Source organism: Onychostoma macrolepis, chromosome 08 (genome assembly GCF_012432095.1).
Source record: "Onychostoma macrolepis isolate SWU-2019 chromosome 08, ASM1243209v1, whole genome shotgun sequence".
Taxonomy (NCBI): Eukaryota; Metazoa; Chordata; class Actinopteri; order Cypriniformes; family Cyprinidae; genus Onychostoma; species Onychostoma macrolepis.
Window position 1 is genome coordinate 24895028 of NC_081162.1, and position 22920 is coordinate 24917947.

The 22920-nt window shown below is 34.7% G+C and overlaps 1 protein-coding gene across 1 annotated transcript; it reads right to left on the minus strand.

Annotated features, from left to right (window-relative positions):
- slc6a6a (solute carrier family 6 member 6a) lies at positions 1-20380 on the minus strand. The gene is made up of 14 exons (XM_058783822.1): positions 20227-20380; positions 15450-15679; positions 14739-14873; positions 11005-11248; positions 10786-10918; positions 9340-9474; positions 9134-9237; positions 8923-9047; positions 8113-8225; positions 5627-5764; positions 5440-5542; positions 4063-4163; positions 3806-3976; positions 1-2836 (listed from the first exon to the last, which is right to left on the minus strand). Exons 2-14 carry the CDS (start codon positions 15676-15678, stop codon positions 2681-2683), a joined length of 1887 nt encoding a protein of 628 aa, XP_058639805.1. The 5' UTR covers position 15679; positions 20227-20380; the 3' UTR covers positions 1-2680.
- Between the last annotated feature and the right edge of the window lie 2540 nt (positions 20381-22920).

Sequence of the window (22920 nt, forward strand, 5' to 3'; positions counted from 1 at the left end):
CAAGATTGGACATTTTTATTTTGTTTGAAAGATGCAATATGCATCTAGAATGGTCTCTGTCACAAAACTACTTTGGTTTTACAAGAATTTTTGTTTAATCAAGTTACCTTACAGTACAGCAAAAATGTGAATGAAAAATTGTATCTTGAATTTCGTGTTTTCATCATAATACAGTACTTTCCAGCTGAACTTAGAATAAAAAATGGACAAAGCCAGTTGGTTACAAATATTGCACACTGCAAGTTGCATTTAGGCTGACGACTAATCAACGTTTAAATATAAATTTCTGAATACATTCAGAAAAAATATAGGCAAATGACCAATCACATCAGGTACAGTATAAAATGGTTAAATACAAAAAGTCAAATTGTAGATAAATGAAAATACTACAAATGAGCAAACACTTGCTTCGTGAACAGTTAGCTCAAGATTGGTGGAAATAGGTGAGAGGGTTCAGGGGTCATAGGACAGGTCGGATGAGCTGATGTGTACAAAGACGCTGGGGTCAGAGGGGATGGTATCTGGAGGGTGGGTGGTCGAAGGGAAAGGACACAGAGGTATTAGGAGGGGCAGTTCTTTGCTGTTGGTGATTAGCTTGAATATTTGGAGGTTTTAAGGCTCAAGAGACAATTGCACAATCTCATTCTTAGGCCAGAGAGGGGAATGGCAGTGTCTCTGTGCAAGGACATAAAGCCCAGGTTTCCTGCGTTCGTACTGAAAGCTGATGGTTTGATGATTGTGAGCGAGTTTGGCTGTGCTGAATCATGTGATATACAGCGGCCTCCAAACGTCTGAAATGCCTGGGAATCAAAACTTCGAGAAACAAACAAAACTAAATTCTGCACTATTTCTAGGTCACTAATTAAACTGAATTAGTGGCATTGATCATATGGCTCTTTGTACAGACGGTCCATCGAAGCACGAGTTGCTCGTCAGGTTTTGTTCATGTCAGCTTTCTCCTCAAATTCTTATGGTGATAGTATAATCCATAATGAAAACAATCCAAAAAATGAATATACACACACACAATATATATGCATTTTTAAAAGACTATTATATATAATATATATATATAGTAGTCTTTTTAAAAATGTATACAATACCAAATGAATTCAAATATGACTGATAAATTTATTTTCTTGAAAAAAGCAGAACTTTAACCGTTATATATAAGCATTCTCAGACCTTTCAGACCCCGCTGTACATGAACAGCTAATAAAGTGCTGCCAAAAAGCTCTGCATGTTGTTGATAATCATCAGCTCTCGGATCATCTTACAGTAAATGACACTTATAATAGTGCATCAAATGATACTTATATTAGTGTGAACAGCTGCCTACAGTGTTAGAGGAACTCGGTGGCTCGATGTGTGATGGCAGTGATCACTATGGTTCAAAGGAGAGACGAAAGGACAGAGCGTTAAGGTTTGCTTATGTCTTACGTGTTTGTGCATGTCTGTGCACAGCGTCCGCTCAAAGCGGAGGTACATTCATTTTTCTTCAAGACAAAGAACATTTAAAAACCTCATCGAAACGAGAGTTACTGCCACAACCACTGACGGACGTCATAATGTAGCTTATGTCACATTTAGTTTGTTGCTGTTTTACAGTAAGTCTTTTTCTAAAAATCAAGCTAAAACTCGCTCTCTCTGCTGATGAACTGAGTCCTAACCAGGTGCGACACAATAAAAGTCCTCACAGAAAGTAAAAGGCCATGCAAAGCGATAAAATCAGAATATAATCAAAGATTTATGTATGTAAATCTATGCGGAGCAGGATTTTGGACCAATCAGATTTTGCTGTGACATTGCATTCATTTATTTGAGTGAGTAAAGTGGTATTCAAGAATATTATAAAAATAAAGCAGTGATATAGAATTTATTATGATGGTTCCATATTTATTTTTGGTATAGCCCAGAACTGAAATTATTGATGCTATTATAAACCTATTTTAAAATGTTGTTTTAGATTTAGTGTGAACAGCATTCACAATTAAACTAAAACTATAAAATTATTATTATTATTATTTTTTACAAAAAGGGTATCTATGTATATCATATCAAATTAATTAAAATCTGAATTAATTAAATGATATCTTTTTTAAAGAAAGTAGAAATTTCCTGATTTTAAGTCTTTTTAAAATAAATGTATTATTGAAGGGAAGTAGAAAAGTCTGAATTCACTTAATTCAAATAAAATAAAAATTTAATTAAAATTACATTTAATTAACATTTAAAGTGATTCAAATAATAAAAATGAAATAAAAAATATTACTGTGGGCGGGGCTATTCAGAGTGACAGGACCAAAATAGAAAGCAAAATGTCTCATTGTGGCGGTTTAAGAAATCGTAATGCAATGAGCAGTAAATCCTGTGTCGCTCCTGGTTAGGACGTGGTTTAATGTGAAACAGTGCACTACAGATTAAACAAACCACCCCAGACGGCTAAAGCTCACATCAGGTTATTACAATATCAGCATTAATGCTAATACCATTGATTACAATCAGAATACAAATCCTACATGGCAAAAAAGATATATCGATATAAGATCATTTCATAAAAACACACTAGTGCAGAGCGAGAGAGAGGAATGGTGGGGAAAGGAGCGGGACAACAGATAAACGGGATCTCCCATAGGAGAGGACAGGAGTGGGAGAATATGGGAATCTCTCTTAGAGAGCCTCACATAGTAGTTTCTACGATGGTATGGCTGTGTTTGGTGAAGGTGTGGATGCCGTTGGGGTCCAGCGGGTGAAGCAGCTCACTGTTCTTCACACAGTACTCCTTCGGGCGAGAGCTCGCACCTCCTTTAACAGGCGCCGCCACGGCTTTGATCCGCTGAACACAACGCATTATTTGATTTGAGGACATTTTCAAGACTATTATTAAAAATGATAAATGCAGTGACAGACTTTTAGATGAGAGCTGATAGTTGCTAACGTTATGGCCCAGAACTGAACAGCATTCAAATTGAATCTAAAAACGTTTTTTTTTGTTTGTTTGGAAAACCAGTATCTATGTTTACAATACAAACTTAATTAAAAATATATTCACAGATTTAACTGTTTATTTATAATCTGAATTACATGTATTTTTTCTTAAGAATTTTGAAAATTTCATAAAAAGTTGAATACAATTAAAATAAAATAAATTAAAATAAAAATCCATAAGTTATTATAACAGACCATTTTAAACTAGAATGACTCTAGAAATGATCTATTTATTATTATACCAAAGTAATTAAAATATGATTAAAAATAGATTTATTTTCTTGAAAAAAAAAAAAAAGCAGAAATTCCCTGATTTAAATTTCTTTATACGTTTATTATATAGGTGAAGTAAGTCGGTTAAGTCTCTTAAAAATTAAGAGAAATTTAAAGAAAAAGTTAAATATAATATACATTTAATAATATAATGTAACATAAATATTATATATAAATATAGAATTGCTTAATATATCCTTTAAAACTAGAATGGTTCTTTCTCCGTGAACAATACAATAGTCAGAATTAACTTTTTTCTTGAAGAAAAAATGAATTAAAATAAAAAATAACATTTAAATAAAACCCTTAAGCTATTATAATATACGTGAAATGTAGAATTTGTCTGTAAATTACATTTTTACATATACCTTTTATATATAAAATATTATATATACCTTTTTTTTTTTTTTAAATCATCCTAGGAGACACAAAGGTTTTGCCCTAACGTCACAGATATATTGTAATTTTCTAATAAAAATATGAAGAAAATGCCAATAGATGTGTATGTTTGACGTGTTTTATATGCAACTCATGATTTTCTCACCTCTATCAGGGAGCCGTCTGATTGGATGATTTTGATGACGACCATCATCGGGATGCAAATCATAGAAGCCAGCGCAAGAGCCCAACCCAATCCAATGGACCAATCAGGATACTCATAAAACTTGTTATAGGTGAGCGGCTTGTACTTCACCAGTGAAAAGACAAAACAACCCTGAAATGGAAAAAATAAGAATAATCAAAAAACATTGCTGCTGGCCATATTTCTCAAGCAAAAATTGCATTCCTTCTCACACTTACCACACAAAGGACAGGAGTGATCAGCATCCAGCTCCATTTCATCCAGCCGTTGGGTCTGTAGCCGATCATGTCCTCTATAGCATCGTAGAAATTATCAGCCCCTGCAAACACACACATGCAGTCAAGATTAGTGCTGTGATCTTTATTATACCAGTCATGGATGGAAAATAGAGATGTGAAATAAGCCCAGAGGACTGATGTGATTATATAAAACTAAATAAGATTATATAAGATTAATCTCAACAAACATTGTTAGACTGCTGATTGAGCAACATTAATGAGCTTAATGCAAAGATCATAAGAGGCGTGACCCTACAAATGAGCTCGGGATTAATGCTGTAAACACAAGTGACCGCAGCATCTGTTTTTGAAGAGACACCTGTTTAATAATAGTGTGTGTTTATGATTGTTTACAGTGTTTTATTACATGACTCTTTAAGGCCACAAATACCTTGAAACCTTGGTGATTTTTATGATGATTCGTGTATCTGGGTATCTGATGCATAACAGCCATAAGCTCCTTTATGTATCAACATGATGATTTTAGGTAAAAATTTACATTAATACAGCAGCATTCAACATTTGGGGTCATTTTTGAAAGTCACTTACACTCATCAAAACTGCATTATTTGATCAAACATACAGTTAAAAAACAGCAATATTGTGAAATATTACAATTAAAAAAAATATTACAATTAAAAAAAAAAAAAATCTCTTTTAATATATTTTCAAATTAGGAATTCATTCCTCCTAGCAACCACTAAGACCATTTATTTGAAAAAAAAGAAATCTTTTGTAATATTATGAATCTCTTTACTGTCATTTAAAAAAAAAATCTATTTATAGCATCCTTGCTGAATAAAATGATTTATTTCTTTAAAAAAAAATCTTATTGTCCCCAAACTAATGAATTACAATATGATTTAAATGTTTCTCCCCTTAAAAAAGTAGAAATTACAGTTTTTTAAATACATGAGTTATAAAATATATTGTAGTCAGAATTAACTTTTTATCTTAGATAATTAAGAGAAAATTTAAGAAAAAGTTAAATAAAATTAAAATAAAAAAAGAAATAAAAATTAGATTAAATTCAAATAAAAAGCCTTTAGTTATTATAAAATATCCTTTGACTCTTTTTCTATAAAATAGGTATTTATATGATATCAAATTAACTAAAATACGATTGATAGATTTCTTTTCTTGAAAAAAAATTGAACTTCCCTGATTTTATAGGTAAAGTTGAAAATTCTAAAGTAGCCTTTTCCTTAAAAAAAAAAAAGTGAAAATTTAAGAAAAAGTGCAAAATAAAACAAAATTAAATTAAAATCAAAAGCTTATAGTGAAACCCCATCTAGTCGAGCACTAGTGCGTGCTTACCGTAAACCCAGGCTACTGCAACACATTCAAAGAATGCAACCCAGAGAAGGCACACACCGCTGGCGGCGTAGTAGTCAAACAGCTGGAAGACGTACATGCCACCCTGAGAGACACAGACGCACATTCAGCATTCAAACACCGCAGATCAATGCAACACACTCCTCCGTCTCCGTCCGCTCTCTCTTACTTTAGTGACCATGGTGAGTCCCAGCAGGTAACTGATGACGCAGATTACAGCGATGAAGATTTCTCTCCGGTATCCCTTCCTTAGGAGGGATGGGTACAGGTCCACCAGAGAGGTGATCTGACCCTCCACTTCTACAAACTGATGGGAGAAAGCACACACACACGGTGATGGAACTGATTCAAGAAGTACCAGTGTTATCTGAGAATTATTTATGTACTATTGTAGTATTCATCAATATTTTCTATCATTTTTATATTTTCAGTTTTAACATTTTAATTTTAGTTGAAGGGTTTTGGTAGTTTTTATTACTTTTTATTTATTTTTATTTTTTTTAAGCCTTTATTTATATTTCAGTTTTTGTCATTTTAGTACTTAAACGTACTGACTACAGTTTTCATTTTAGTTTTAGTGCATTTGTAATTTTTAGTAATTTCAGTTAGTTTACTTATTTCTTACATTTTCAATTGTCATTTTAATTTTAGTAATTTTGTTGTGTCCTTTTGTTAATTTTATTACTTTTTCAATATTTCTATTTAGCTGAAATGTGTTTATATTTCATTTTTAGTCATTTTATTTATTTCAAATTTTTGTTTTTCATCTAATATTTATTCTGTTTTGTTTCATTTCAAGTCAATGAATGAAAATGACTAAATTGCAGTGAGTGATAAACACTAGTGACTTAAACTGTGTACAAACCAGCGTGACACTGAAATTTAAAATGCTTACTGAAAAATATATAAGCAGCTGTAATGACCTGTCACTGGTCACTTGTTGTGTTTGTTTGGAGACAATAAAACCTCATTTAAAAATCTATTCTATATATTCTATGAAAAACAAATGAGCATGGAATAGGGAGCTTTTGTTATATATTGCTATATCATGTTGTGCCTGGTTAAGGTCTGGCGTGACGATACAATTATAAAGACGCATTCACACGGAGTGATTTAGAGAACAATGCGACCATTTAACTTTATGTAAATGAGAAGTGATGTGATTTGGACAATACCAATGTTTGTGAAGCAGAGGTCATGTGATGCACTGGATACTGCAGACCAGTACAGATGCCCACTAGTGACCATCAGTACAGCATTGTTAGTTTTTACAGTTTAAATGTCATATTCATCCATTTCAGTCAGTTCAGTACTCTGACTGAAATGGCATATAATTTTAGTCGACAAAAATAACATTGTATTTGATAGTAAATGACAAAAATGTCAAACGGTAACAGCACAAACTTTAAAAAAGCATGAACATTAAACAAAAAATGTTAAACCCAGCCATGCTCAAACGTGAGCTCTGACTGTGTTGTCATTTCATCACGCTTAGAGACTGGATGGATTTGTTGCTTCCAAACATGCAGCTTTTGGCTTAACGCGATGTTAATTGATTGACCGGAGTGGTGTGGATTATTGTGATGTTTTTATCAACTCTCATTCTGACGGCACCCATTCACTGCAGAGGATTTCTCCAAAACTTTTCCCATGAAGAAACAAACTCATCTACATTTTGGATGGCCTGAGGGCGAGTCAATTTTCAGCAAATTTTCATATTTGGCTGAACTGTTCCTTTGTTTTTTTATCTATTAGTATAGCTTAAATTTAGTGTCGAAGTGACACTTATTATGATCTTTTAAATGATGTATAACTTAACTTAAGAAACGAAATTGAAAAAAAAAAAACCTTGATGATGATTATCCATGATTAAACAAAAAACCACTGCTTTAATGGGACAAGCCTCTTGAAGTCATCTGAGGTAAAGTGTCCTAATGAACAAACAATGGTGACATTTGACCCTGAACCGTGGAAAATCAAAACATGTGTGCTTCAGCACACAGCCTAACGGATAATACATCTTTTTTGACATCTTTTCTTTGCCTTCTGCAGAGTGAATGACATTCATAATAATGGCACCCTTATTTATGTCCACATTGTTGTTGCTCTCAGTGTCTTTGCTTGTGTGTGTGTGTGATGTAAGTGTAATTTCACACACACATACGCAAAAGGAAATGTGATCCACCGCACCCTGGCTTTTCAGCAAGTCATATGAGACTGGAATACCTTCAGCGTCTCGTGATATGTGAGTGTGAGGGTGTGTTTGTGGGAGGCAGCCCAAAATATAGCGGCATAATTCCTCGACGCTGGCACACAGCCGCAGAGAGATGATGTTTCACATCAGGACTCAACGCTATGCTGTAAAGTTATGATCTGCTGGCTTAACCATCTCAATGTTTGCAGTCTTTCATTCCAACACCAGGACACTCATATGTCACACCACCCAGAGGACATTTTTATTACTCAGAGACTTAACGGAGTTTCCAATTATGTTTCAGTGGTAAGTTCACCCAAAAATGACTTCTATCTTCTTTTGTGTTCGGCAGAAGAAATTAAGTCATTTAGTGGGAGTAAATGACAGAATGTTAATTTTTGGGTGAACTATGGCTTTAACTTAATTGCAGCGGGAAGTGTAGGTGTGTGTGTCGATCTAACCTGACTGTCTAGGCCCAGCAGCAGAAGCATTATGAAGAAAAGTATGGCCCAGACCGTCGGCAGTGGCATCATGGTGACGGCCTTTGGATACGCGATGAAGGCCAGACCAGGACCTGAGAAACGCAAAAAGAAAGGCATGTGGTAAAGAAAAGCCTATCACATGACATACTAGCAGACTCTCACAAAGAAAGGGAAGAAAACTTCTTATACAAATATTGTATAAATATATATAATATTATATACGGTATACTGTAAAAACATAAATTTATATTATAGATAAAAAATGATAAGATAAATATATATATATTTATATTTAATATTAATATATAATTTATATTTATATATTATATAATGGTATATATTATTTTATTTATATAATTTAATTATATTTTAGATTCATTTCATAAATTTGCATTTGTGTATTTATTTTATCATGTATTAGTAGTGAATATACATGTAATTCATATTTTATTTTTATTTCATGTTATATTTATTTGAGATTTTTAATGTGTATAATACACATTTCTAAATTATATTTATAACTTACTACCCTTGTCTGTGCACTTTGAACAATTTCATGAAATGCATTAAATATGATTTTCACATGATATGCACATTGTTTGTCTTTTTTTTTTTCTGAGAGAATAATTTACATTTATGTGCTAACTGACACGGTGCCCCAAATGCTGTTGAAAGAGCTTCATATAACGTGTAGCACATAAGATCAATGACAATCATAAATGAACTTTCTCCTCCTCATTCCAAGAATTCTGTGTGAGCAGGTTGGTGACCTTTGACCCTGAGCATTACCTGACTCTGCCACATCGGCGATGGCCACGCCCTGCTCCTGTGCCATGAACCCCAGGACGGAGAAGATGGCAAAGCCTGACACGAAACTGGTACCGCTGTTCAGGCATCCGAGCAGCATGCAGTCCCTGAACACACACACACACACAATATTTGTACAATAAATAGACAGCATATAGCTATAAACATGCATTTAAAACATACGAGTCCTCACCTGTAACAGTTATACTTGTACTTGTTGTAGCTTCCCAGTGATGTCATCGCACCAAGACAAATAGCATATGAGAAAAAGATCTGAGTGCCTGCATCAATCCACACCTACACCGGTCCACAGAGACAGAGATTGCAGTTTGCTTCATCACATTTCCTTTAAATGAAAAACAACACTGCACAAAGATTTCTTTCTGTGCGTTTCAGTACCTCAGGGTCTTTTAGGCGGGTCAGATCGGGGTAAAGGTAAAACTTGATGCCCTCGGAGGCACCAGGCAGAGTCACACCACGAACCAGCAGCACAATCAGCATGAGGAAAGGAAACGTCGCTGTGAAATAGACCACCTACAGACAGACCGAGAGGAGGCCAGAGGGTTCGTGGATTTCCATAATGAATATAAAATAATTATACACCTACATAAGGTGCAAATGAAACCCACATAGAGCTACAAACTCTGAAAGGAAGGCTAGTGAAAGTGCACATTAATTGGGTCTTATTCACGAAACACGATCAGAATGGATTTCTGTGTAATTCGTTCATAAAATCATTTTTTCCGCAAAGCGCTGCACTGAATTGAATGCTTTTACAAATGATTTACACAGAAATCGGTTCTGCTCGTGTTTCATGAATGAGGCTCAGTGTGTGTCTGCGATTATAATCCCACACACTGTTTCTAGACAGAAAAACCCTCACCAATCTAGAGACATTTACATGTGCACCACCAAAACCTGTCTGTCTAGTTCATTTTAGCTGATTGTGTAAAGCCTTGGTTATCTTGGGATGTCAGCTGTGACTTTTCACATGATGTGGTTGTATTTTTAATTAGAAAGCCTTTTAAAGGTTTCTTAAAGACCCTGTAAAACCTTTTTTGTGGAGTTTTTTTTCTTAAAAAGAAATGTATAACAAGCAGTAAAGACGGATGTTTCACAAGATATTTCAAATGCTGTTCCTTTGAACTTTTTATTCAATAAAAATATTAAGCGGCACAACTGTTCTCAAGATTAATAATAATTGTTTCTTGAGCAGCAAATCTGTATATTAGAATGATTTCTGAAGAATCATGTGACACTGAAGACTGGAGTAATGATGCTGAAAATTCAGCTTTGTGTCACAGGAATAAATTACATTTTATATTATATTTAAATAGAAAACAGTTATTTTGAATTGTAATAATATTTCAAAATATTTCTGTTTTTACAGTATTTTTGACCAAATAAATGCAGCCTTGGTGAGCCAAAAAACATTTAAAAATGCTTACTTCCTGTTACAATGGGCAATAGAGGAACAACAGGAAAGAAAACTGCATTGAAATTGGGTTTCTAAGTATTCAACATAGTTAGCATGTTAACAGGAATCAAAGAATCTGATTTTGCGGTTCTTTGCTACTTCTGTAATTAAACACGTGCGAAGATTTCAAATGAACCAAGGAATTAGGACTTATTGAAAATTGGGGGAGCCATCTTGACTTATGAATATTCATATTAATTATTTCTGATTTATTGAAACACTCATTTGGCTTCTACTTGGTCATTTTATGTGGTTGGCTACAATTTTCACTCTTAAAACATAATGACCATTTCTTAAAATGTGGGGGAACAACCTTAGGCATTTCTAAAAGTGATGTTGTGGTGGACTTTTCTCGTCCTTTCCCTCACCTTGCCGGTAGATTTGACTCCTTTCCAGATGCAGAAGAAGCAGATGATCCAGACGGCCAGCAGGCAAAGCGCCAGCTCCCACTTCAGACCGCCGACCTCATCGATCCCCGAAGAGATGCTGAGGACGTTCCGCCTGCAGGCGACATGAGAGTGATGAGAATGGGCGCAGAGCGTCCGTCCCGTACACACAGCCTCAGGACGACACTCCTGGATACTCACTCCCAGAATTCGGTGACCGGCGAGGTAAGGTTGGTGAGATTGGTGATGTTGGCGGAGAGCCAGAGGCTTTTGTTCTTGCGGATGGTGTCCTCCACACAGTTCGCGGTGTTCCAGCTGTGTCTGCAGCGGGCCCAGGGCAGCTCGTGCTGGAAACACTGCAGCAGGTAGTACAGACCCCACGCCAGGATCACGATGTAGTAGATGTTCAGCAGAGACACGATCACGACCGAAGCGTAGCCGATTCCTGATGCACATACAGAACACAAGTCAATAGGAAAGCAAAACTCACCCTGTTTGCTTTCACAATTCATCAGTGTTTACTCTAAATTACTTACTTGAATTAGTCAGAATTATACATAAATTACATCTAAATGTATATATAGTTTTTTTTTTGTATCTAAATATACATAAATTAAATTATATATAAATTTATTTGCACTATTGTTCAAAAGTTTGGGGTTGGTAAGATAAAAATAAAAATAAAAAGTTTTAAAGTGTATTTATGCTCAACAAGGCTGCATCAAAAATACAGTAAAAACAGAAATATTCTAAAAAACTAAATTACAAGTTTTCTATTTGAAAATATTTTAAAATGTAATTTATTCCTGTGATGCAAAGCTGAAGTTTCAGCTTCATTACTCCAGTCTTCAGTGTCACATGATCCTTCAGAAATTACTCTAATATGCTGATTTGTACTCAAGAAACATTTGAACAGTAGTTTGTATAAACTACATTATAGTATATTTAAATATTAAATATATTTAGGAACTGTATGTAATATTAGCCAGGAGAAATAAATAAGTACACAAACTGGAAAATTTGACATTTATTTGCTTTAATTTTACGTATTTATGTATGTATTTATTTTTGTTTATATATTTATCTATATTGTTTTATTTTAATTTAAGCGTTAAATTTTTATCAATTTTCATGCTTGAGAGCCATTAAGTAAGCATTATTGATATGTTCCCTCTTATAAAATGTAAATGATTGTAAATCATAGTAAAACATGAGCTCATTGATCTAATTCAGTCGATCTGCCATTTTATTCCAGCCGTTACTCCTGCTTCTTTAAATATTTAGTTTATAAGTAGGGTTTAATGGATCAGCACTCAAGCATTTAGTAGCGAATCAACTAACTTGGTGCAACCATACCCTGATGAATAAAATCAAGTCTCTCCCTGCATCCTATTTCCCTCAGAAATGTCACATTATGAAAGTAAAATACCATTCCAGGTTTATAAAGAGGAAATGAAGAGTTAATTGGACTATCTATCTTGTCAGCAGATGCTTGTTCTCTAAGCAATCTGTCGTGCTGTCCTGGAACTAACAGTCCCGATGGACTAACCAGACCAACACAAACCAACAATGGCTCATCAAACCATTAGACTGCCAGCACTAGAGCTGCTCAGAAATGAGAAGACAAGCATCACTGCTTGCACTGCATGTAACCGGTCGCTCTTTGCATTAGCGATATGAATGATACCTCACATTATGCGGTCTGTTGACGAGATGTGCCACATCTAAGCAGAACGGAGCACAACGTGAGACTTTATGAGACGGAGAGCCTCTGTTCTCTCTGAGGGCCAACTAATGAGTCAAACACAGCTCTATTCTCAGAGCAATGAAGCTTCACCTGTTGGCTCTGACACTGCGTCTGAAATCATATTTTTAGTGTTAGTTTTCTAGGGCTGAGGGCAGTCAAAGGGCTGAATGCCAGTTTTATGCTATAATTAATACTAAGTGCCACAAGCTCACTCCGCGGTGCCAGGAGCCGCTGTGACAGCTGACAATGCAATGCCAAACGTGCGTTTGAGTATGCAGGAGCAGGACTTCACCGTAGATGCACGTGAGTGTTCAAGAGAGAACAGTCAGCTGCCGCTGAGACTTATCATTGGGTGAAAGGGGACAATGGGCTCACGGTGGCAGGAAATATCACTCATTTGCGCTGTATGTGCTAAATAAAACCCAGCCACGTGAGCGACGTGCCCGTGCAAGTGTGTATATAGAGGTCAGGCACTAAAGTAATAAAAATATCTCCCAAGACAGGACTTTTGCAAATGGGGCCCAGGGACTCCCAGGGGTCCACAAGGGATTGCTGTGGGTCCATGGAAAAGTTGAAAGAAAAGCAGTGTAAATACATAAATAACTAAATAAACAAATAATAGGTAAACTGAATTAATGATTTGATTTAAATAAATAATCATTTATTAATATATTTTATTTAAATTAATTAATTAAAATAAAAACTATTAAATGAATTGGATTTGAAACAATTAAATGTGAATTTTTAAAAATAAATATTAGAATGATACATTTGATTAAAATAAATAAAATGTGTTTTAAATGTATAAATAAATAAATAAACTAAATAATTGGATTATAAATAAATATATAAATAAATAAATGTAATCATGATTAAAGTAAATTAAATATGATTTAAATAAAAATAAGAAAAGCAGTGTAAAAATAAATAAAAATAAGATTAAACTAATCAGATTAACTAACTAAATAAATTGGATTAAAATATACAGTTTTATTTAAATAAAGTAAAAGTTAAAAATAAATAAATTAAATGTAAATAAATTAAATCAATTTTACATTTGATTAAAATTAATTGATTAAAATAAATAATTACAATTTGATTTAAATAACAGAATAAATCAAATAATTTGATTAAAATAAAAGAATAAACAAAATTCATGTATTTTAATAAAATTAATTTAATAAATGGCATTGTAAAAATGTAAAAATAAATACAATTGATCTAACTAACCAGTAATACTAACTAAATAAATAATACATTTAATAAATATATAAATGTAAAATATTAATGTAAAAATAAAAATAAATTTGATTAAAATAATAAAATGAAATAAAATTTGATTTAAATAAAATGTAAAACCAATTACAAATTAATTCAAATAAGACTAACTTCTAAGATAACTAAATAAATTAATTTGATTAAAATAAATTCCATTAAAATATATAATAACATTAATCAGGTCTTTATATATGAAAATATATTTTAGAGTGTTGGTCTCTCGCATGAGGGTGATGATATTTGTCAGTCTGTGAAATCTAAAAGATTGAAAACCTTCCTGTCCTGTTGCTTCACTCGTTTCTGCTCCTAACACAACCAAGATTTTGGCTCCTGAGCTGAGAGGAGATCCCATCGCAAGCATCTCAGTCACCTCTCACTGCTGTTGCCATGGAGATCAGAATACATGTCCAAACGCGGAGCGGGGTGTTAGTCACAGCGCTCTGAAGCACAGAACGGCTCAAAGCAAACAAATCACGGGGAATTAAACGCACATGTAGTGTGTGTGTGTGTGTGTGTGTGTGTGTGTGAGAGTTTGTGTTTGTATGATTGACCCGCATCCCGCTCACACACAGATAAGAACATGACGATGCGTTTCAAAAGAACACAGCATCTTCTAGTGTTGCCTAGCAACCGCATCAGATGCTGAAAGCAGGTCAGAGTGAAGATGCTTTAACGAGCCACTTCAGCAGCCAATCAGACTTAAAACGCATCACAGTAACGGCCGTGCCGATTGGTCGCCGCTGCTGCGAGGGACCGCAACTAGCCGGCAGGGGGATGGGAGCATTATGAAATATGATTTATGCTGATTAAAATGTGCTTGAGCCCAATGAGTCATTAAATATCATCAAAGTCAGACTGTCTCGTCCTCTCTCTCTCACTCGCTCGCTCTCGATCCGTCCGTTTGTCTCACCGGTGAAAATGGGGCAGAGTTTCCCCCAGCAGGTGATTCCTCCCTCAGAGGTGAACTGGCCGAGCGCAACCTCCAGAAAGAAGACGGGCAAACCTCCACCAAACAGAAATATGAAGTAGGGGATGAGAAATGCACCTGGAAACACCAACACAAGATAAGGCAGGCATTACACAGACTCATTACAGGAAGCGAAATTACCAGAAACACAACATTTATGTTTGTATTACAATGGACATCTCTGAAAAGTACCACTAAATTACAATTTATATTACTGTACTGCTTAAATAATACACATTTTTGTATTATTAAATATTTAATATTAATATTTGAACTTGTAAATCATGCAGAAGGTCAAAATGTATTATAAACACTGTTCTACCTTTTTAGAATAGGAACAGATTTGCATACAAATGTTTCTGCAATGAGCTCAAAGGTTTTAAAGCGATAGCTCACCCAAAAATAAAAGTCATGGAAGTCATTCACCAAATTTCTTCAAAATATCTTCTTTTGTGCTCAACAGAAGAAAGAAACTCTTCTGATAGAACTTGAGAGTGAGCAATGAGAGACTTTTTATTTTTGGGTGAACTATCCCTTTAATGTCACAAGACTATGTTTGCATGTGACATTAGCCACTATTTACAATACACAAAGCCTGAAAAGTGTTACCTCAAACATATTTTGTTGACATATGAAACACGTAAACAACCTCACCTCCGCCATTCTTGTAGCAGAGGTACGGGAATCGCCAAACGTTGCCTAAACCAACGAAACCTCCGGCCACAGAGAGCACGAAATCCAGCTTGCTGGCCCATTTCTCCCGCTGTGGCGCTTTGCCCTCCGCCTCGTCTTCAGGACGCGTGCCGGGACTCTTACCGGGAGACGGCTTCAACGTGTCCTTATGGAAATCTTTGAGACACTGCAATTTTTCCTTCTGTGCCATACTGAGAACCAGAGAGGAGAAGGGGTTGAGAATGATTTACGCTACCGATCAAAAGAAATGAATACTTTTATTCAGCAAAGATGCACTAAATGAATAAAGTGACAGCAAAGACATTTATAATGTTACAAAATATTTCTATTTAATAAATGCTGTTTTTTGAACTTAATATTCATCAAAGAATCCTGAAAAAAATATTTAAGCAAATTAAACTGTTTTCAACATTAATAAGTAGTAGAAATGTTTCTTAGATATCAGAATGATTTCTGAAGGATCATGTGACACTGGAGTAATGATGCTGAAAATTCAGCATTGCTTCACAGAAATACATTACATTTAAACATATATAAACATGGAAAACAGTTATTTTAAATTGTAAAATTATTTCACAATTTTACTGTTTTTACTGTATTTCTCATCAAATAAATGGAGCCATGGCGGCTTCTTTCAAAAACATTAAACATTTTTACAGACCCCAAACGTCTAAACAGTGGTGTATCATAAATATCTATTTATACGTGTGACTGAGCTGGAAAACCTTCACGAAGACCCGCGAGGATAGAATAAATCTCATAACAGATAAATAAACAGAAAATCTGAGCTATGAAATCACATTCACTGAGACTGTGCAATGCATGTACTGTTACATAAGACAGATCTAGAAGCAAAAGCTAAAAAAAAACAGCAAATCTCAGTGCTGATGACTGCTCAAAGCTCATGCAAAACATAGGAATCATTTGAATAACACAGAAGCCTCAAGAACTAACATATACACACCTATGTAAAGTGTGAATGATACATACAGAAAATGTTTACATGCTTGCCGTTGTGCTCCAGCTAAGAGTAAGACATGAGCTCTTGAAATGAGATTCAGGCCGAGCAGGAAGCTGAGAAGGGTCTGATATCCTGTTTGAAACTCACTCACAGCTCGAGCACCGACACTGATAAAGCAGCTCAATCCATTACACGTGTCCTTGGCCAGAGCCCTTTTCTCTGTATGTTTTGGGGTTTGATACCATTTTTGTATCTATATTTTTATCAGCAGCACATGACTTATTAACATCCTCTTTTCTGTTCCTATTTATCTAAGGATAAGCTTTCTGATGAAGCCTGGACAGATACGGCAGTTGTATTGCTCCTGTAAATCCTCAGATGTTTCCATTTTGCTTTTTTTTTTTCTTCCAGCACAAAAATGCAAAGTTGAGTTGAAAATGCATGAATTTGAGAATGTCTAGTATTTTCTTGGTCACTCTTCTTTATGCTACATGAATAAAATGTGATGATCATGTTCTCCGGCATGATTTCAGATGATCCCAAGAGCACATTAAGCTTTGAAATATGAATTATTCCCCAGCTACCAGGAAATGTTCACACAACTTTGGCTAACGTTTTTTCAAAGTTATATAATGTTCTTAAAGCACTGTTTATGGAACATTCTTATAACCTAATTAATATTTGTTATATGTTCTCATAACATTGAAAGAAAACATTCTGAGATTAACATTCTCGGAATATCCTTGTGATTTTATTTGTATTTGAACGTTCTAAAAACGTTATTATAACCTTTAAATAATGTTCTAATTGCATTTTAATTTTCTTAGAATATTAAAAACAAACATTCAAATAACGCTATATTTTGGGTGCAAATAATGTTAGAATGTTTAAGTGTTAATGTTTGTATCCTTCAAAAAAAAAAACATTCTAATCAGAAATATAAATATAAAAAAAATTCGAGGATTTATGATGCTGTTGTCTTGTGATCACAGTCTTGTGAAAAGGGTCCATTAGATTTTGAATCTTGAGCTCTTTCAACATCAGATTCCAACGAGCCATTAAATCTCAAAAAGTCCATCTTATCTCATCTGCAGAACAAGCAATGTGTCAATTTATTGTGAAATAAAACTGATAAGAACTCCACACCAATAAGTGGAATGTGACTGGTTCGTCAGGGTCACCTGAGTGTCGGAAAAGCTAGACTCGGAGAGCTAGACTCATACGAGTCAAATGCCCTTGTGTCAGTGTAGCTTTGGCCATGAGGAAAGAAATATTGCAGGGTCACAGCTCAGCTTATCTCGGTCACCATCAGCCTCTTTCAACCTTCCTTGACCCCAATAATGACCTTCTAAACATGCCCGGATCTCTCATTAGCCTTCATATAGATAACCATGGATAGCTCAATATCAACAACAGCTGTAAATGCATGTTTCATCCACCAATGAAGAAAGAGCAGAGACAATGTATCAGAAGGCCACAACAACAGACAGCTGTCTGGATATTCAGCTGTGAAGGTTACAAATTACACTCTATCAACTCTGAAACACAAACTGGATGTATTAAAATACTCAAAGCATGTGGAAAGGGGATAAAAAGATTGTCTAATGCTCCAATTATACTCAAAAGCCGACAAAGGAAAACTCATAAAGCAAATGGAATATTATAAACTGAAATGAAAACATTTAATCTAAAGCCATTATCTATAATGGAAGGTCAGATACTCTAATGTTAGTTCATTGTTGTCTAGTCATTCAAACTATGATGTTTAAAAACAACAGAAGAAAACTATGCCAACTTTGCACAATACAAAATCAGTTTAGAACACTGTGCAATGATATTACCATATTTTTTGTGGTATTTTACCACATATTGTTGCAATACCAAGGTCTCTGAAGTACATGAATATGGCAGTCATAAATAACAGGTAACATTCCCATAATAACTTTCACTAACGTTTTTTTTTTTTTTTTAAATGTTAGGAATAAATCTTACAATAATGTTTATGGAACGTTCTTATAACTTTATTAATATTTTATGTACTTTATCGTGATGTTGAGAGGAAATATTCTGAAAAATAAAAAAAATGGGTGTTTTAAACATTAAGAGAGTGTTTAAATGTATAACGTTCCCATAATGTTTTCAAAATGATAGAATAGAACTTTCTCCTAAAGTTCACATAACCAAGAAGTAACGTTCTTAATTTAAAAAAAAAAGGGATAATTAGAAAATAGGTAAAAAATAAATAAATAAAAATAAATCGAAAAATACAATTTTCATGTTTTCAAAATAATAAAATGTTCGCACAACGTTCTTAATAAATGGATAAATAGAAATGGATGTTTTGGACGTTTTCATAGCAGTTTCTAAAATGGCTTTTTTAATCATTGATCGAATATTCAAATGTAACGTTCTCATAACATTTTCAAAATGATACAATGGAATGTTCTTCTAATGTTCACATGACATTAAACCATTTTTAATACATTAACAAACTGGACGTTACGAACGTTTTAAAAAAAAAACATGCAAAAATATCGTTTTCATAGCTTAATGTTTCTTCGAACATAGTTTTTATAGCTGGGAATCAAGTGTATGGTGCAGCCAATACTTTTCTAATTTGTATTGAGGAGAAAGTGCAAAGCACTGTTTCTGCAAGGTCATCTCATGTCATGCATTACAAAACTAAATCTGTCTGCTCTCAAAATTAAAACCTGAAAAATATTCCGCTCGCTCGAGCGTCGCAGGTGCCCTAAATCTCTGGCGCGCGCTCCTGATTAAATTAAATTTTTATGCGTGTTTAATTTGGAAACCCCAGCTACGGAATAAATTATAAAACCCCTAAACAAGTTTTTAGGATATTGCAAGTTCGCATGACAAACACAGACATTGCACGAGCCACAATAAAAGGCTGCGCGTGCGGACACGCCTCGAGCTCTCACTCATTTGTGAACCAATTACATCTCTAATGCATATCCATCAGCGAGGGTTTTGCATTGACCACACTAGACCAATAATGGACAAGATAAGAAGTTAAATTCTTGGCTGTGCCCCAATAACCTACATTGTGTCTGTGCGGTGTTACATGAACCCACATGACATGTTTGAGACAGATCTGTCTCCAGCGGTGTCAGTGTTTACATGCAGGAGCAGAGCACAATAAATTCACATTAACCTACATTTTTATTGAGCTGTTAAAGCATGGGCTATGAGAACGATGCTCTGTGATGGTCCTGAGGGTGCTGTCACAAGCCTTTCGCTGGCTGTATTAGACTGGTACAGTGTTAACCAGTACTTACAATTCATCTTTAATTACGGTGCATCTAAAATAAAATGATTGCAGTTAATATTTAATGACACTAAGCTTCCAAAAGCCTGTGAGCACATTTGTGCACAACAACTAAGACACACAGCTTCCAATACAATACCAGAAACATTAGATTTTAGGAACAATGTTTCTGTATTATATTCTAATTAGAACTGTTGAATGGCAAAACAGTTTAAAGTCGTTTCCGATTCAAAGCAGAGACCATATATCGTTCTTTGACAAAAATAAACGAGTTAATTAAAAAATGTGAAATTTAAAAAAAAAAAAAAAGTCTAACAAAGGTGCGCTTCTCAAAGATGGAAATCAGGGTGAATTTTAATGTAACATATATTTGAATTTAAAAAAATGACCGTATATCCGACCAAAATAAACGAGTGCTTGAAATGTAGGCTACATAAAGATGCTCTTAAAGATACAGTTCAGCCTCCACTGACCTGCAAGGTGTCACTCACCTGACAATGCAATTTATTGCTCAAGTCCGTCTCTTGTTCTTTTGTCTTCTTGTGGTGAGGCTACAAAGCGAGGGAAATAATCTTTACGCCCTCTCCCCCCGACTTCTGTCTTATATGCGAGCGCGTGTAATAACGGAGAGAGTGGAAAAACACCAGGCTCTCATGCAACAGGAGTGTTTCTTAAAGAGACAAGCACACGCTCGCTTCGCATCGCGTCGCTCGCGTCGCGCCACTGTTGCTTGGTAATGAGTTTAAATATGATATGACACCAGCAGGGGGCACAGAAAGCTGCATCCACCATCGAGTCTTATTCATTCATATATATATCACAATGTTTTGTTGTATGTTTTGTCACGCTTAATGTATATTTAAAGCCGGCTTAGTTTTCAGAGATTAGCACCTGGCATACTAAACCAATTTCTCTAAAAGGATTTCTCGAAAATCCTCGTTCAGTAAATCGCAAACGACTGTGATTAGTCTGCGCTTAGCGGCGCTGAGAAAAGTAACAGTTATCACGTGATAACGGCGTGCTTCCAAGCTGCTCTCTGGACGGTAATTTACATCTGAACGATGGTGCTGAAAACATTCTTATCCGTTTAATCAAAGAGCACCGAGTTAAGAGTTAAAAATAACATTACATATTCAGACGCGTCCAAACAGGCCAATCACATGCACGCGTTTACTGAGCAAACCCCGCCCATTCAGGAATCCGCTCTCGTGTAGATTGCCCTTCTCCGCGTTTATTCTGTTTCTACACCTCATTCGCGATTTTGATGTTGCGCATGCGCATTGTGCATCAGGACGGAGACCGCTGTTTGCGTCATTATACTGGCAGCAAAGCGTCATTCTCACATGCCATTCCATCATAAGTCCTCGATGACTGACAAACCATACATTTTTAAGTTCCATTTTTAAGTGTGTTTTTAAGTTCCAGTCTGTACGCCAAAGCAAAATCTCCAGATGCTTTGTGAGATCACATGAAGGGGTCAGTGGCCTTGTGAGGGGATAATCTACCTAGACTCAAAACGTCTGGATCAACTTAGAGAAAGAGTAAGAAGAAAAGAAAGAAAAAGGGCGTATATGTCCAAAGTCTGATTGTATGGCAACAATGCTGAGCTAATCGTGTCTGCCAATCACAGCAAAGCCAAAGGATTGTGATCCTTGGTGGTGTTTTTCCATAAAGCTAGTGGTGCCACAATGCCTTCACATGTCCTCGTCTCTCCTTTTCTTATCTGCTTTAATAAAATCCTATGATTGCATGATCACAATCCAAGGTCATGGATACCAAGGTCTGTTAAGTTCTGGCGCTATTGCAGTACATTTCTGCTCTTGTATAGTGTATAATAAAGAGTTTGGTCACCAAATGCATGACATACGCATGTGTGAGATTGTCTGCAGACAGATGGCCTGTCCATGTGTCCACACTGTGCTGATCACTCAAAGGCAGAGAGCTGCGGTCATTACGCTACGGGACGACAGCCTCTCACCGCTTCGTTTCTATTATTTTTCCCACATACTGTACATGCTGTGCATGTAGATGTACATGCCACATACATGTGACAATATCCAATCTGTCAATGCACAAATGTGTTAAATACTTTAGGAAACAATATATTGTTGTGATAATTTAGTATCAAAAATGCTTGTTGAATGGTCAGAATACACTGTGATGTAATATTAATATAGCCTATAAACCAACTTAAAATGACATGCTTCTTAAAAAAACTAATTTGCATTGTAGAATCTAAAATACTTATTGAACGGACAATTTGATTATGTATTATATCACTCATAATTTTATATTTCATGTAAATTACATATCAGCCAACTTAAAATGACATGCATTGCCCGTTCAAATACAATTTATTATCTAAAAACCTTGTTAATTGGTCCGAATACACTGTGTATATTATACAGCTCATAATTGTATATTTCGAATTTAAACAAATATTAATATATTAATCATCTTAAATTGGCATGACATACATTTTAACTATAGCATCTAAAATACTTGTTGAACAGTCAGAATACACTTTGATTATATATTTTATGGCTCATAATTGTATATTTCACTTTTAAATGAAGCAATTTGAAATGACATTGCCTCTTTAAAAACACAATTAACCAGCTTAAAAGGACATGCATTGCCTTTCTTAATTAATCAATTAAAAAAATCAATTAAAATTAAATCTGAAATACTTGTTATCAGCCTATATATTATACACCTCATATTATACAGCTTATAACTGTATATTTAATATTTAAATAACACTATATTAACAGATCAACCAACTGAATGGTCAGAATACACTGTGATAATATATCTCATAATTGTACATTTTATATTGATATAATATGAATATATCATCCAGCTTAAAATGACATGCATTGCCTTTTTCACTGTATTTACACTGTGGTTATCTGCTGTAAAACTGTAATATGTTTATGGTATAATATTAATATATCCAACCTAAAATGATTTATTGTTTTGTCTTTTTAAATATAAAAATTCTCTGTGCATGATAAGGTAACTTACAGTTAATCGGTTTACAAGTTTCACTGCTGTATTTTTAGTCTTTTTCTAAAATGACTAAAATGTTTAAAGCGTACTTCTAGAAAATGACCAAACAACATTTTTAGTTCAGAAATCCATAATGCCAATCTCCATTTTCACAGCAAATATGAATGTGTTTT

What these genes read in the sequence shown, in the direction of transcription:
- slc6a6a (XM_058783822.1), bottom strand. Translation starts at nt 15,678, where the DNA reads ATGGCACAGAAGGAAAAATTGCAGTGTCTCAAAGATTTCCATAAGGAC. An exon ending in CCCGCCTAAAAGACCCTGAG is followed by an intron (nt 9,238 to 9,339) that starts GTACTGAAACGC and finishes GGACCGGTGTAG; the next exon opens with GTGTGGATTGATGCAGGCAC. An exon ending in GACTCACCATGGTCACTAAA is followed by an intron (nt 5,543 to 5,626) that starts GTAAGAGAGAGC and finishes TGTGTCTCTCAG; the next exon opens with GGTGGCATGTACGTCTTCCA.